Source organism: Petromyzon marinus, chromosome 50 (assembly GCF_048934315.1).
Source record: "Petromyzon marinus isolate PM22_M1 ecotype Great Lakes invasive population chromosome 50, UKy_Petmar_22M1.pri1.0, whole genome shotgun sequence".
NCBI lineage: Eukaryota > Metazoa > Chordata > Hyperoartia > Petromyzontiformes > Petromyzontidae > Petromyzon > Petromyzon marinus.
The window spans coordinates 7,739,072-7,756,369 of NC_133716.1; the positions used below are offsets into that span (position 1 = coordinate 7,739,072).

At 47.2% G+C, this 17,298-nt stretch overlaps 1 protein-coding gene across 5 annotated transcripts in view; it reads left to right on the forward strand.

Annotated features, from left to right (window-relative positions):
• LOC116953115 (potassium channel subfamily T member 2) overlaps positions 1-17,298 on the forward strand; it is a 224,074-nt gene that overhangs the window by 190,989 nt on the left and 15,787 nt on the right. For all 5 annotated transcript variants that reach the window (XM_032972962.2, XM_032972966.2, XM_032972965.2 and 2 more), the window contains 6 exons: positions 1,840-1,974; positions 3,727-3,838; positions 7,734-7,835; positions 9,141-9,224; positions 11,312-11,440; positions 13,713-14,034. In XM_032972962.2, coding sequence (XP_032828853.2) covers positions 1,840-1,974; positions 3,727-3,838; positions 7,734-7,835; positions 9,141-9,224; positions 11,312-11,440; positions 13,713-14,034 — 884 coding nt within the window. The remainder of the gene's footprint in view (positions 1-1,839; positions 1,975-3,726; positions 3,839-7,733; positions 7,836-9,140; positions 9,225-11,311; positions 11,441-13,712; positions 14,035-17,298) is intronic.

Genomic DNA, 17,298 nt, shown 5'->3' on the forward strand with positions numbered 1-17,298 from the left:
TTCAACCGAGAAGATGGATTCTGGCTTAACAATCATTGGTAGGATTTGATAAACCATTTCGGGTCTTCATTTATTGTTCACGCTTACAGTGGCTTTCTGACCGCATCCATTCTTTTCGTCTCCCCCCTCCTCTTTTCCGAACATAGATGGACTCGTCCATCTGAATAACTGCCAAATCGCTGTCCGTGGTGCTAACGTAAAAAAACGCCACTTTTTTGAATTTTTTCTTGCTATGGTTTTCACACCTGATGATGATTGCTTGTGTTGCAGTCGAAACGTCGTGAGAATTTTATTGTGTTATATTTTTATTATTTTATTGTTTCCCTTCTATGTGACTTTACCGAAAGAACCAAGAAAAATGTATGCATTGTCCTTAAAACGTATTTTCCTATGTGAAACCGCAGATTGCCAATGGGCAACAGCACAAAGACAAAGCAAATGTCAAAGCATTCATAGCTCTGGTCGAGCAGTTATATACTCGCAAACATAATCCCATATATAATTTTACAGCAGCTCCGCATCTCAAGATTGTTCTTTTAAATCCTTGGATTACCTTATTGCAAACCACGTTAAACTTTAGCCTGGTGTCGGGGATGTGCACTTCAACACTCAATCACCAGGGGTCTGTTTACAGAAGTGCCGCATCAAGGTCGTTATCTCATGCACAGGAGACTTGACATTTTATTGCATTTACAATTCAAAGCTCTCTAGGCGCGCGTGGCAATAATAATTTACAATTGTAAGGTGCATTTAATCTGTAACCCCCCAATGAATGCCCTCTGCGCCCTCATCAGTCAGAGTGCTGTGAAATGTTGACTTAAAGCTTTTGTAACTGCAGGAATTCATATTCTTGGGTCTTTCGGTAAAGTCACGGAGATAGGTTCAAATAAAATAACAAAAATAACCAAAAACTACGACGTTTCGAAACGTACTCGTCATTGATGACGATTGCTTGTGTTGCGATCGAAACGTCGTAGTTTTTTTTGTTATTTTTGTTATTTTATTTGAACCTATCTACGTGACTTTACCGAAAGACCCAAGAATATAAGAGCGCAGTGAGTTCATTGCGATGAGTTCACTGTAATACATTCAAGAACCGTATAATGCTTGATCTAATACACCTACAATAGTGCTGTCTGTAACTGGCGGCTTGGTGTTTTCGACCTTCGGGCCTTTGATCAGCAATCGTGATATACTGTATATATTTTTAGTTCTGCGTAATAAAAAAAAATGGCTCGTAAACCTCCACTCCCAAGTTGCCACTTCTAGGTGCATATTGTCTCCTTTGTGAGCTGTTAACCTGCAGATAGTCGCATGCGTTGGTGCGCTGCATCGTGGAAATTGATAACAGAAACATGGGCAGCCTAGAAATCGACTTGCCAACGACTATCAGCCCCTTAAATCTCAAATACCGTACTGTAGACTCATCGCTGTTTTCGTTACTTTTGAAACTGCATGTGCACCGGTTAATTATGTGATGATCTGCAGGGGTAATTGGACCCCCCCTGTGCATTGCAATGACACGGTTTTAAGATTACATCTCAACATACAGCCATGCTGCACGTTACTCGCTCAATGGTCATGGACGATGCTGATGCTAATTACACTGAAGATACGGAGTGACAATGACGGTGACAACGACAATTGTAACGAGAAAAATTGTGGCAATACTGATGACGACGAGAATAATGACGGCGCCGACGATGACACCGACGATGCCGACAGTGATGACGCCGTCGATGACGATGACGACGACGACGACGATCCATTCGCTTCGCGCAACGCGCCGCTTTGCCGACTGCGCTCTCCGCCGTTCTCTTCCGCTGCTCTCGCCATCAGCCTGGACAACCTGCTGCAGTGCGGCATCATCTACGCGGACAACGTGGTGGTGGTGGACAAGGAGAGCACCATGAGCGCCGAGGAGGACTACATGGCGGACGCCAAGACCATCGTCAACGTGCAGACCATGTTCAGGTGGGGCGCAGCCGCGGCAGCGGGTACTCCCTCCCGCGCAGGAGGTCATGGGTTCGATCGCGACCCTGACGATGGCTATGTGTACTTGAAGTGTGCGCGTTCTCCCCCCCCCCCCCCCACCCACCCCCCCCCCCCCCCCCCCGGCTCTTTCAATCGAACCCCGAGTGTGTTTCTCTCACTTGTTTTGGCAGCTGTGATTTATCCAGAATTGAATTTTTACTTTGCCGGAGCAGTGTGCGGCAAGTTTAGACGCGACTGCACCTTTATTTATTCATGTTTGGCACTGCCAGGAAGACGATACAACACTTATACGCGTAGTAAAATATTTAAAATATATATTTTTTTAAAAAAAGCTTTCCTGCTCGAAAGAACATCTCTCGTTTACAGCCCTCTGATCCACTGGTGGGTATTGCACCTTCCTATAGCAGGGGCGAGTCTGTCCATAGGACAGCTGCTGTTGACATTCCCACAAGGTGGTACTCAGTTTATCAACTGCAGAGAGATGATGGGCCGAGTCAACCCCCCCCCCAAACTGGATTTGAATCCATTCCTTCCGCTTGCAAGCCGTGAACCCTGCCACTGAGTCACCAGGGTTCGGCAAATGACCCAGACGGTATTTCAAATCCTACGCGTCGATCGAGACGTCACGAGGAAGCATTATGTTGTACAGCAAACGCCGCAATTAAACATTAAACAGATAATCACCGTGGCAGATAGGGAAAAGCGTTCAATTTGAGTATTTGAGCAATGTGGGGCCCTATTTCTCGGGGGCAGCAGAGTGCGACCACATTTTGACAAAGTGGTTGATTGGGAATCGGGCAATTTTCCTACTTGGCATTCGGCGTAAGTGGAGCTCTTGCGTCGTCTGATGCCTTCTCCTCACCGAGGAAATAGCTGGACGGAGGATACGGGAATGCTGCACCGTGCATCACCTGCGGCGCTCAATTACTCATCGCCATGTGGGGGGGTCAAAAGATGGGATAGTGAGGCTACTTATTCGATCCCAGCCTACGGGAAAAAGCGTAGTGTCGTCGGGGGACCTGCCTGCACTATGCCAAGGTGGTTATTTATTTGTGTGTGTGTGTACGTACAGTCATCCCTCGTTATCCACGAACTCGCGAATCGCATCCGAAGCTCTCCACGACTGCATCGAGAGAGAGAGCGATAAAGAAAGTGATGAGATAAAGTGATGAGAGAGAATGTGATGTGAAAAAGTGTTAATTTTCACGTATTTAACAGCTTATTTACGTATTTATTTAAGGCAATTCATTAAACGGATAGATTTTCATAGGTCAATATCATTATCTGAAAAATTTGCTATTCACGAGCATCTCCAGGACGTATCCCTCGAGGATAACGGGGGAATGCTGTATGCAATATTAGTGTTTTACTAAAACATATATAAAGATTAAACACTTTTGTTTTGTTAGTTTACATATGTGCTGCTCGTGTCCTGTTCCATATTTTGACAGATTTAAAACAAAATTACATGCAAACTACCTAATTGGATAATTAAAGTGCTATAAAGAAGGGCCATATTATGGTCACGCAGTATTATTGGCGAATGTGTTTTTTGTTTGTTCATTTTGCTTGTACAACACTGCCGATGCAGCATCAACTAATTGTGTAAAAAATAAAACACCCTTCCCCAATGTAGAACAAATGTGAACTATACTCGTCTGTGAAACGTAGCTCCTTCGTGATAGCACTGCGCTATTAAACGTACTCGCGATATGATGTGATTGTCCGCAGGCTGTTCTCCAGTCTCAGCATCATCACGGAACTCACGCACCCGGCCAACATGCGCTTCATGCAGTTTCGAGCCAAGGACTGCTACTCACTCGCTCTCTCCAAACTAGAGAAGGTAATTAATGCTGTTCACTTTTATACAGATGGTACTACCCCCTCCCCATCCTTCCCCTCCACCCCCCCCTCTCTCCCTCCATAGGACACCGCAGTGTCGAGATGTTAACTACCTCGCCTGGTATGCAGGAGGTCGTGGGTTCGATCCCGACCCTGACGCCCATATATTTGGAGTTTGCGTGTTCTCCCCGTGGTCGTGTGGGTTTTTCTCTGGGTCCTCCGGGTTTTTCCTCCACATTTAGAAACAAACGTTCATAGTGTTTGACAGTAATAAATCTCTACTTCATAAGCCACTTCGTTAAGCTATCAGTTGTGGCCAGATAGATTCTGAAAACAAGCGATATAGCTCAGTTGGCCTTACCTGGCAAAATTTAAAAAGTTTAGTTGTAATAATTTTCTAGTTTAGTTTATAGTTCATAGTTATTTTTAGTTAGCTTATAGTTTAACTGTGTGTGGCATTTGAAGTCGCCCCTTTCTGCGGCATGGAATGTGCGACGTGGATTATAGCTGCGTATCACGCATTCAGTCAATTATCGTGTTGGTTTATTTTGATGCACCTTTGACAGTCAGCGAAGAAACCGGTCACATGTACAGCGATGAAAACACTTACATTGGTACAGCATGACAAACACTCATGTGATTGCAGCATTAGTTTAATTTACACAGTGAACACTGTGATACATGCACATCGATTAACTCCAATAAAACATGCAAAGTGTATGCCTGCTCAAACAAGCTTTGAGATCATGTTCATCTCTATCAGCAGCCCTGAGCCAATGGTGGTAATTCCACATTTCTAAGGTGGAGACCCGTACATCTATAGGACAACTATTGTTAAAAGGAGCACTCTTGTATAATAATAATAATATTAACTTGTATTATAATACATAATGACCATAGAAACCATCAAATATACGGAATCAGAATATGTATTTATACTGGAGGAATCCTATGAGCTAGTAAGCTCTTTTTCACAGATCTCCGGTACGGGTGGGTCAGAACGTTACAACAACAAACATTACAAAAACACGATAGGAGTGCAAAGTGCATGAAAGGTAAACAAATCCCCATCCTACACTCGTTCAGGGCCAGTCTACAAACATGACACCCACTGTTGACAACCCACAAACTAGTATTTATTTTATGAACCCCGAAATTATGGTGGAATACTTAGACCTCTGAGCTGAATTTGAACTCGTATAACCATCCAGTTTTGTGTGTAAGCATCCACACCCCCAGCGTTATTGGGAGTAGAAGCTTTCGAAAATCAGTCGTACGTCTCCCAACGGTCGAGGGTTACATTTTTTTGTTTAAACTCAGACGCATGTTCCAGTGATGATACATTCATTGCGCGCAGATGTCAAATTGTACATGTGTATATTTGGGAACTTAAAGGGGGCAACGAGGCTGACGATTGAGAATATACTCTTTGGTTCTATTCGGTAAAGTCAAGTAAGTAAAAAATAAAATAACAAAATCACTCCAATGCTGTCCTCATGACAGCACGGTCCCTTCACCTGATGAAGGCCACTTGTGTTGTGGCTGAAACGTCGTGATTTTTGTTATTTTATTTTTTACCTACGTGACTTTACCGAATAGAACCAAAGAGTATGGATCCTTGGAGTCACGAAAGCTTCAAATCTAGGATTGAGAATATCTGTGATGGACGTGGAGTGTCTGTCCAGAACGCCCTGTTCGTCTTCACCCACCTTACTTAAATAATGAAGCACACTGAGAAGAAACAGCATCTGTGTGATGCTTGTATTCAAACATCCAATCCGACCTTGATCCTTTGCAGTGAAAGGCACCAACGCGCTTTAAAATTAATCGCCTTAAAAACGAAACGCTACTTTTGCCGAATAGCGCTCTCACCCAGCCCAGAGCGCGTCCTTTGTGTGTGTGCTTTTTATCACGCGCACTCGTGCCCCAGTGCACATACGAAACATTCCCGGTTGTTACAAATGGCAATTTGCATTTAGAAGAGTATTTAGCGACAGAGGCAGTGCGTTACCCAGATTATTCCCAATGAATGGCGTGAAATTACGTTCGGCGGCGCTCCTGAAGTGATCGCCAATCATCGCTGGGTTGGTGTGGCCAGGAGAGACAGGGAGGAGGTGCCCGGGTGGCCCTGTGATTGGCAAGCTCGCCACCAAGTTCATTTGCAGGGACACTCCGCTTCGATCCCTCCCGGAAGGGTTAAATGTTGTAGCCCGCCCCCCCCCCCCCGCAATTACCTGCTCAGGGCACTTCTGGCGGAAGGGCCTCTTGCTTAGAGGTGGCTCTAGAGGCTATTTTGGCCTACTCTTCCGCTCTGGCCAGTGTGCGCCACCACACACAAACAACTACTACGGGAGAATGACCAATGCAAAAATATTAGCAGTGGTTTTCTTTTAAATATACCGGTCCCCACCACCATATGAGTGTGACATTTCTACCACTGGCTCAGCGCTACACGTCAAATGAGCAGCACACCAATGCACACATAAATGTGGAGACAGTTCCATTCATCGCCTGACAATAGCGCTATTTCCTTGACTCAAAGCAATAAGTACAATTCAATGGATGACAATAGTTTTTTTTTTAAATGTACTTTTTTTTTACCAGGTAAGGCCCACTGAGCTATGTAGCTCTTTTTCAGAAGCGACCTGGCCACAAATGAAAGCTCAACGAAGTGGCTTATCACGTGGAAATGTATAGCGGCCAAATACTCTGAACGTGTGTTTCTAAACGTGGAGGGAAAAACGGGAGGACCCGCAGAAAAATCCACGCGACCAAATATACAACAGGTATTATTATAGACGGGATCGAGCCCACGACCTCCTGCATACCAGGCGAGGTAGTTAACATCTCCGAGCCACCGTTGTCCTGCCAGGTGATCGTGCGATAGCGCGCTTAGCAGAGTCGAGCATAGCTTCAGGGGCTGCCATGACTGAACGCGTGATGTTAACGTCGGCACATTGAATCGAGATAAGAGCAGTGATCTGGGGGGGGAGGGGGGGGGGGGCTTGAGCAGAGATTGGGGAAGAGATGTGACCTGTTAAGCGGATAATGGGATCACCTGGCCATTGCCAACACCGTTCATTGTAACGGATTAAACAGATTGTTGGCTTTGTCCTCCACGATGAGGTTCGGGGGGGGGAGGTGCAGCATTGATTCCAAACGTGCCCAATTATCGGGCAACGTTGACATTATTGCATCATTGAAAAAGACCTCGGCTAGCATTGTCTACGGCAGAATCACCCTTCTCTCTCCTCTCTCCTCTCTCTCCTCTCTCTCTGTGTAAAACGTAGAAAAAGAGATCGTCATGTGAATGAAACATCTCTGATCCGTTTGAAATGGGAGCGAGAATATGGATTGCTCCCAGTCAGAGCTGTGACTTGTTGGCACCTCATCTCAATAACGGAAAGTTTAAATGCGATGCCAGTGCAAGTGCAGTGAGTGTACAAAGCCTCTTGGAAATTTGCCTCTCGACGTGTGTGCATATTTTTCATGTTGCGCGAAACGGACCAACCCCGCTCTCCCACGTAACGGTTTGAGATGAACGCCGAGAATCTCGGGGCGTGCAGAGCTGTCGGGGGCATCTTGAGAGCGAGCGATCAAAGATGCGTGGCTTGATCTCAGCGCGCGGCCGTCTCTTTGGAGCGCTTTTGATTTCACGTCTTTTTTTTTAAATATATATGTCGCGTACATTTAACAGACGAGCTTATAACACGTCGGCAACGCAACGTTTTCCGTGGCCCGCTTCTTCGAGGTGGGGAGGAGGGGGGGGGGCGGGGGGGGGCGACCCGCGTTGAGTTTGCGCGAAGTGCCCTCGTGAACGCCTACCACGGTTCGAATCCGTTGAAGTCTTCCCGGTTTTTGTAACTGAAACGTGCCCCGCGTGTTCCGCTGCTCAGGAGGAGCGGGAGAAAGGCTCCAACCTGGCCTTCATGTTCCGCCTGCCCTTTGCCGCCGGGCGAGTGTTCAGCGTCAGCATGCTCGACACGCTGCTCTACCAGGTACGCCTCCACGCATTCACAAAAAGATCCCCCCCCCATATAGCCTTGTTTGTGACCACAGAGGGGGCATGCACCGGTTCACGAGCGTCTAGGACGGCGGTGCGGCCTAGCGCAGGGGTCGGCAAAACCCCGCGGCTCCGGAGCCACACGCGGCGGGCTCCTTAACGACCGCTTCATTGACGTTATTTATGAAAGGACCAGCGTCTCGTATTCACCGTGTGGCATTGTGGCTCTTGAAATATCGATGATTTATTATCTTTTTTTTTGTTTGTCTCTTCTTGTTATTTGGTTGACCAACCCCTTGCCTAGCGGTAACGCGTTCGTCGCTTGTTGCAGAGGTTCACGGATCCGAATCCATGTGCCGCCCTGGTTAATACTGCCGCTATATGGGCCGTAAAATACGGGCCGTCTGCCTGCACAGTGGACGTTAATGACCGCGTGACATCGTGCGTCAAGAGTAACCCACCAAGTGCTGCCGCCATGCCTCCGAATATGCGCGCATGTGAAGACTTGCCCGCAAATTACTCAGTTGGGATTTACACAAAGCATGAATCGACCCCCTACTGCGAGAACCTGACAGGACCCTATTGTAAAAAAATAAAAAATGCCAAGAGCGTAATCATAAAATAAATAATTCCTCACAGGGTTTAAATACTCTTTTTAAGAGGGTTGTGCTGAAGCAGCTGGAGAAATTCATGAAAAAGTTAGTTGGGTTTTTATCATGTCGTAAACCCACCTTCACCCGACAGCTAATTAGTAAGGTTTGTCACGTGAACGGAACATGCCAATGTGTTACTACTTCAGCACACCATTGCATTAGAGAGCAAACCAACAACATTTACAACTGGGTATGCCGTTTTGGTGATTACAACCAACATCATCAGGCGTTTGCCAGAAGTATTAAATGTTACCGGAGAAAGCCTACACAGGGGGTGACACTCAACACTGCTCATCTTTTGGCCACCTCAGCCCAATGAGAGGAGCGGGAAAGTGTGGATTTTAAACCAAGGCCTTTCCGTCCGTGTTTTTTCTTCACTTTCAAGCATAATTTTACGGTAATGCGCAATTAACACAAATGTCATGGTTGTGCATAATTCGCCAATGATCAACATTCCCGATCACGAAGTGTAATTTGACAAATATGGACCAAGCTATATCGAGGCAGTGTTTGTCCAAAGCAAACATTTTTTTGTTACCGGCTACACAATTAACCTCTCTTGAGCACATCCTGCCTTGGGGGGCCAGTGATGGCGCGTGCGAGACTGGCGCACGCGCCCTCGTTCCCTGTGCTCTCTCCCCATGCAGTCGTTCGTCAAGGACTACATGATCCCCATCACAAGGCTTCTTCTGGGCCTGGACACTACGCCAGGATCCGGCTACCTGTGCGCAGTGAGTGACCATTCTCGCACGTTGAACTGTGTGTGTGTGTGTGTGCATGATTCATAATAAAGCTTTTTTTTGGGCGAGATCGTGTAAGTATAAATCTGTCGTAACCCTCCACCACCCGACACAGCCAGTAAGGTTTGTCACGTAAACAAGCGCGCCAATTAGTTACTACTTGGAGAGTAAATCCACGTCGTTTACAATTTGAGTTCGACGTTTCACTGGTAATTACATCCAGCATCATGCCAGAATGCGTGCATGCTAATCGCAAGTGCGGGATCTATGCGACTGGACACCTGTGAAACTAAGGGACAGCTGTGAAAAAGAGCTATACAGTTCATCGGATTCCTCCTGTGTAAATAAATATTCTGATTCTGAGTAGCACTCCTATCCCAACGACTAGGGGCAGGGGGCCGCTAAATTGTTTCTGCAAAATTGCGATTTTTTTTAATCTTCACTCTTTCAAATTGAATTCGTGTCAAAATCACTGTGGCAAATTTTTTGTTGACTTTATTGCAGGATAACATTGCCCCGCGCTTAACAGTGATTGTTTAAATATCGATGTACTGTCCATGTATCGGTCATATTGTCTTCTTGCTGGCTGCGCACTGGTAATCAAATAAAAAATAAAATATGCTCTTGATTACTTCGGCACGAATGTTGTACAACACAGAATTGTGCCATGCGGCACTTAATTAGCATGTAAACAGAGGCTTTATTGTAGAGGACATATCAAAGGAATAACGCATTTAAAACACGGACATAAGGTTGAAATATACATTTTTGCAGTACATTTACAGAACTCGTCTCATCGGTTTTGATATCAGAGGCCCATATCGTGTGCCCTGTTATCCGTGTTGTTATCTGAACATTCGCTGCGTGACTTCACTTATCCACGAAAACATTTTGTGGACAATGGGAGTAATGACGTAAGCTTAAGTCGTCCAATAACCACAGAAAACTCGTGGGTAATAGAATGCACTTGCCACACGACTCCACTTACCTGTAAAATAATTGTGGTTAATCAGAATGTTCAAAGACAGCGGGGGGTCTTTGTCCCTCCTTGTGTCTCTCCGAGCGATGCAAGGGAACGGAGTTGCAAAGACAACAGAGACAGAGGCACAGACAAGGAGACACACACAGACACAGAGACAAACATATACACTGGGACAGATTCACAGACACGGAGACACCCTTCGGTGTAAGTGGGCCTGGGTTGGACACGTCAATGACCGGAAGTGGCGATGGTCAAGAATAATGAAAATGGAGTGGGCATCGGGAGGGTGAAGCGATGAAATCAGCTGCAGTTGCCGGATGGATTGATCCATCCAAGGATCACGAGGGACGGTGGCAGCTTGACGATTTAGTTCCAGCAGTGGATTGATGGCAGTTGTTGGACGCAATGCGTCACAGTCCCGGCGGTAGTTTTTGGTCAATATGGGGGGGGGGGGGTATTGTGCAGGTTGTAGCCGACCCCGTGCCGTCTTTCTGTCCTCCTGCGATCGAAACGAGAGGACAGGCCGGCTTAAAAAAAAACAACAACCAAAAAATGGCGTTCGGGTGACAGTGACGTTAAGTTGACTTTGTGTTCTCGTCTCCTTCAATTTCGCGCGATCATCGGGCGAGATTGCTGAAACAACTTCACGAGGCCGAAACATACGTGGGCGGTCATGTGGCAACGGCACTGTGCCGAAAGTGCTCCGTCAGGAAGCATTTGCGTCGCCTGCAATAATGACCACAGTGGCACCGCATCAGAACCAGACGCCACAAAATACCACACTGCGCAATCACCCATGTATTCCGCTTGTCTGCATCTGAATAAAACGACACACATTAACAAATTTCAACAAATATACCCCGCAGAAAAAAATACACTTCAAGCCTACATTTGTGAGCGCCGAGAAATCTAACTTAATTGGTGACCCTCTGATTTTGCTATTCCAGTGTGCTCGCCATTACACCCACGGCATACACATTTGACAGCGATCGCCCAAATAGAAAAGAGTACACAGACCAGAATAACATTGATTTTGATACGTAATATTTAACGATGATGACAATGATGATGATGTTATGTGGTGACGATGACGCAGATGAAGGTGAATGAAGAGGACCTGTGGATCCGTACATATGGACGACTCTATCAGAAGCTTTGCTCATCCACGGGCGAGATCCCCATCGGAATTTACCGCACAGAGGCCCACGCTTTCAACCCCTCCGAGGTCAGCTGATGTCCCCCCCCTCCCCCTCACCCCCCCCCCTCGTCCCCCCCTCCACACTGCCACCACCCCTGCTCCACGTCCCAATTGTAACGTACACAGCAATCGTCACCTCCTTACTGCGATAATTTAGCGGAACCCTCTTGAGTAAAGTCTCGAGACTCAGTGAGAGTTTTTTATGGGTAAACGGAGTGAGATGTTATCTCCCTCGCCTGGTATACATGAGGTTGTGGAGTCGATCCTGACCCTGACACCTGTATATTTGGAGTTTGCGTGTTCTCCCTGTGGTCGCGTGGATTTTTCTCCAGGTCCTCCGGTTTTTCCCTCCACGTTTAGAAACAAGAATTTAGAGCATTTGGCGACGATAAATTCCACATGACAAGCCAATTCATTCAGCAATATATTGTGGCCAGGTCGCATCTGAAAAAGAGCTACAAAGCTCAGTGGGCCTTCCCTGGTAAAATACTAGTTTAGTTTTAGTTTAGAATGCGGGGTTCAGCTGCCCTTTCCGCCCTATATGATCTTGTAATGTACATTTTACCTGCTCACATGGCATCAACTGGGCTATGAAGATGCCGGGTCCCTGTCCGAAAAAAAATCCTCTTAGAAAGTTGGATCTTCCTGTTTGTGCCCAGAGCTTAATTTCTCACTCGGTAGTTTCTGGAATGCTTTTAGGCATTATCGCCATAAGGCACGGCCACTCGATTACAAGGTACGCCTATCGACAATAATCCTACATTGTTGCACAATGCTGTCCTGAATGTTATCTGGAAACCCTGAGCGCTGTTTGTGCACTATTTCCAGCATCACCGCAAACACCACCGCCGGTACCACGAAGACAAAATAATGCAGGGATGCGGCTGAGTGCCAAAACAATTCCCGGAAAAAAGCATTCCATTTGAAATCTAAGCACCGATTGTACCAGAATGTGTATTGGTCTTGGCAGCTGACAAGTCGACCGGCCGTTGATCTTGGTGGCTGTGGGAGTTTTTTTTAGGCAGAGACTGCCACTTGAGCTCTCTCGTTTTAAACGAAGCCGACCCTGTGAAATCCACCGCCGGCACTCACCGCACAGGCAAACCCAAATCCGCCCGCGTAATCCCCCCAGTTGTTCCAATCCCCCCATTCCTGCTGCTCAGTTAGCCAAAGCCCCTTTGCTGTGCGCACACGTAGGTGTTGACTCGGGGGAGGGAGGCGCGAGGTGGGTATAATATGTAATGTTAATACTTTGTGCAAATTTTGCAGAACCACGGGAGTGCATGAGGATTGAAACTGCCCACTTTGTTGGTGTATTGTCTAAGACTTTCGTAAGCTTTAAAGCGATAGCTCATTACATTCTTAAATGCCCGTACGGAAAGTAAACAATGCATTTCACTATTTATGAAAACTTCATTACGGGCATTATGCAAATTGCTTGCGAACTACTAGAATGATATAATGGTGGAAACATACTCCGTTTGAGTACAATGAGTGTAATTAAATCCACACGATCCGATTGCCCAGTGTGGTTATGCATGATTGTAAGTCGGAGCATTGACAGCAGACTCGATTGGGTAACAGATTTGTGGAGCCCCTTAAACTCTTTAGCTACAAAGTGGCCAGCAGTTGTATCAATAGCAAATGGATAGTTAACCTATGTGCAATGGATGTTTAAGCATTACGTTCCATACATGAAGCTGCCATGGTGTGATCGTTAGCTCACTGGTCTTGTAATCCAGTGGTCGCCGGTTCAATTAGATCTGGTGGATTGGCAGTTGAAACAAGTTTCTTAAAGTCCCCCCCACTGCCTCTGTCCACCCAGCAGAATAAATCGCGACAACACAGTCACTCGGGCGGATCGTGCGTGGTGCAGTAAATTGTTGGTACTCTGACCTCTTCCAAGACATCTGGCCAGCCTGAAGGAGTAGGCCAAATACCCTCCAAAGGGGCTCTCAAAGAGCCCCCTGGATTGAAGGCCCCTCCGCCTGCAGTGGTGCGAACAAGCAACCTCAGCGCTGTCCTCATTCATACCACCACCACCACACCCCCTTTAAGCTCAATCTTTGACCGTCTTATATTCGAGCTAGGTCACCCTCGAGGCAAGCTCCTCCTTCCTGTGGGAGGCCCTTGGGCCGGCAGTGGCCACGTGTGCACATTTGCGGCGGGCCGCCCGCCCCCCCCCCCCCCCCCCCAAAAAAAAAATTTGGCGGCACCCCGGAGCTGCGGCCCCCGTAAAGCCTCCGCGCTGACCCTGGCCCAACCCCCCCCCTCCGCGCGTTCCCTCGCCGCCGCCAAGTCCCAGGTCTCCATCGGCATCCCGGAGGCGGACGATGTGGCGCGCGAGAGCCACGACTACGTGAGCCGCGCGAGCTCCGTGCAGGGCTCTGCCCCGGACCCCTCCGAGCACCTGCTGCTGCGGCACAAGACCATGCACTGGGCCCGTCGCTTCAGCCGCAAGGGGGGTGGCCGCGCGGGCAGGGGCGGCAGCGGGCGCAAGGCGGCGGCGGAGAACATCGGGCGGCAGCGACGCACGCTCTACCAGCGCACGGAGCGGCAGGAGCTGTCGGAGCTCGTGAAGAACCGCATGAAGCACCTCGGGCTGTCCACGACGGGATACGGTGAGCGAAGCGGAGAGCCGGTCGTTGGTCGCTGACAGCACTCGCCCCCTGCTCGCGGGGTTGTGCAGCGGTCAGCGCATCGCGCTACAAACCCGAGGTCGATTCCCGCTCGCGGCCGACACCGCTGACGATTATCTGAATCGGTCCTGGGCCTCTCCAGGTTCGACTCAGCCTCAAATAAGTGCCTTGTGCACCTAACCCCTCCCATAGTGTGTCGGCCTCCGAAGGTGCTCGCTAACAGCACTTGCCCCAGCAGTGTGTTCAGGCTATATGGGGGATCTTTGTCTTTGTTTGGCACGATGTCCGATGTTTCACTCCACGTGCTCATGCTGGAAGGTTCCGTAGGAACTGTGTTCAGCGAAATCTTGGACAACACGACAAATAATACGTGGTGCAGCCTGAACACACGTCAGAGAATAACACAGCTACAGCACAACCTTGAAAACTTACGTTGTAAAACGAGGTGCCGATTCGTTGGTAAGACAACTGATTCTTACGCTTGTATTACGCGCGTACGTCAAATCGTCTTTCTTGAAAATCGGACGAGTTTACAATTAATATAAATAATATGCCAATATTACATTTAGGTGGTGAGATGTTATCCCCCTCGCCTGGTATACAGGAGGTCGTGGGTTCGATCCCGACACTGAAGCCTTTGTATGTGGAGTTTGCACATTCTCCCTGTGGTCGGGTGGGTTTTTCTTGGGTTCCTCCAATTTTTCCCTCCACATTTACAATCAACATCATGCATTTAGAGTATTTGGCTCCTGTACATTTACACTTGATAAGCCGGCTTTGTTGGGCTATCATTTGTGCCCAGGTCGTTTCTGAAACAGAGGTATATAGCTCAGTGGGCCTTACTTTGTAAAATTTGAAGTTTAGTTTAGATTAGAGTTGATACAAGCCTAGAGAGCTGCTCGTTTTATTCTGCATAATTGTATGCACACTGGCTGAGTGGCACTCTGGCTAAAGTGCTCGAGTCACATTCGAAATTTGCCGGTTCAAACCTCGTGCAGGGGTTCGACTCGGCCCATCATCCTTCTGCGGTCAGTGAAACTATTTACAACTTTGTGGGAAGTCAGTGGACATTCTCCACTGGAGATACCAGACCCTTGCCCATGGGAATTGTGGAATTTATGCAACTGTATTTAGGTTTTTATCTTGTAGTTCAGATTTTACATTTGGTATGGAACAGAGGCGCACTGGATAGCGCACTGGGCTGTGAACCCGGCTGATATGAAATTGATTCCTGGCCACGGCAAACATTGGTGGCTAGGCGATATCTGAACTGGTGCTGGCACCCCCTTCACCATCCTAGGCATGGTCAAATAGCTCATTCGATCGACCCAGCATTTTGAAAGGCCTTCATCCAGCGGTGGACTAACAAAGGGGGTGCGATTCACATTTTGTTTGTTGTAATTCCACAAGCCCAACCGCTATTTATAACACATTTCCTTTATAGAATTTCCTGTGAGGAGTGAAAAAGGAATTGTTGTCCTGTGGCTGAAAACACCGTGTGATGGGTTATTCAGCAAGACGAGCAACGCTCATATTTATTTGTATTTGTAGTGGAACCATCTTATCAGGTTTTTTTATTATTTTTCTTTTTCCGGCTACAGCAAGTGCATCACTGCTGCTATTGATCACATAGGTGAGAGAATGTTTTCTTTAACTCCTCGTGTGAGTGCCAGCATTCTCTTTTGGGGAAACCGTGGCACACACGGTCGATGCATGTACGAGACAACAACAATAGAATATTCCTTCATTCATAATTCAAAATGTGCATTGCGGGGCATTGAGATTTGTTGCAAGTGCCAGAGGCATAGGATGTTTTTGCGATTGTGCTTCATAGCTCCCAGATGTGTTTTCATCAAAACCTATGCAGCAGTACGTATACAATAGTTCTGGCGTGTTGCGCAACACGTTGTTAATGAATAAGGCAATTATTGCGTGTTTGAACGCGTAAAAATGAATACATTAAGAATTCTTCTGAAAAATATACGTTCTGTTTTGTACGCCTCGAATTAAACTTGTAAGGATGCACAAAGTTCTCGCTCACCTCACAAACTTACAATCGACAGAAATATTATAAATGTATATTCTAAAAATCACCTACGTACAGTGCTGTGACAACAAAAAAACAAATCTGGTTCGGTATGCAAGATTCTGGCTAAGATACCCCTCTCAATTGCCTCAAAACCAGGTTTTATATATATACTTTTTTTTAATATGTTCACGTGAAAATAAATGCAGCCTCTCAGAAAATAGCGTGCCCAGAATCGAGTTGGCTTGATTTATTGATCTCATTAATGCCACCGTGTGTGTGGCTAAGTCTCACATTCGAGGGTCGACTGCACACAGTAAATAATGCAGTGGATTTACATCAATCTCGCCTGCCACGTCCAGATGAGGTGAAAGCCATTTAGTTTTTGCCGGCATGGACGTGACAAGAGGCCCCGTTAACTGTTCCATCGCAAGGCGTCTTATTAACCATTTCCCGTTCTGAGACGTCCGCAAGTTGCAGGGTGCGGGGTCCCGTTCACCGCTGAATCTCGGAACGCGCAAGGGGTTAGCGTGAATATTGTTTAGAAAGGCGTAGTGGCGCCGTTGATTTTGGAAGACATTGTACTCAACGCGGAGAACTCTCGCGACACGACCGCACTTTTCTGATAGCTGGCGCCAAACTGCCACACACCTTGTGGGAGCCTCGGTGCGTCTTGCGACCCGAAGACGTGCCGATAAAGGAGTTGGAAGAGGTATTGATGATGTACACATACGTCATTAAAAGTCCAGCATCTCTAAATTCCAATCAATCTCATTACAGTGCTTTTACAGTGGCGCAGTCAGTGGCCAACGCACCACACTGTGAACTCGCCGAGCAGAGTTCGATTGCCAGCCACGGTTAATATCAGTGGTGAGTGGTGTCTAAACCGGTCACGGGCATCCCATTTCATCAACCTGCACTGAATTGCATGGTGACGCAGGTCAAACATTCAGCAAAATATATCAATGTAGGGCCACAGAGCTTGGGCAGTTGTTGGCGTCAGTTCAGGCTGCCTTTCTGCTCGTCTGTGGTGTCCTGCGCATCTAAATGTGCGGAAACTGCACATTGAAAATTTGTAACGCTAACTTTTTTTTTTACTTTAAAGGTGTGGGGAGGCCTTCATCCAGAAATAGATTGACAAAGGGCTGCTGCATTGTATTGGGATAGAGTGCTTGGACTCGCGATCCAAGGAGGACAAATTTGTACGCCGTTCAGCCTGT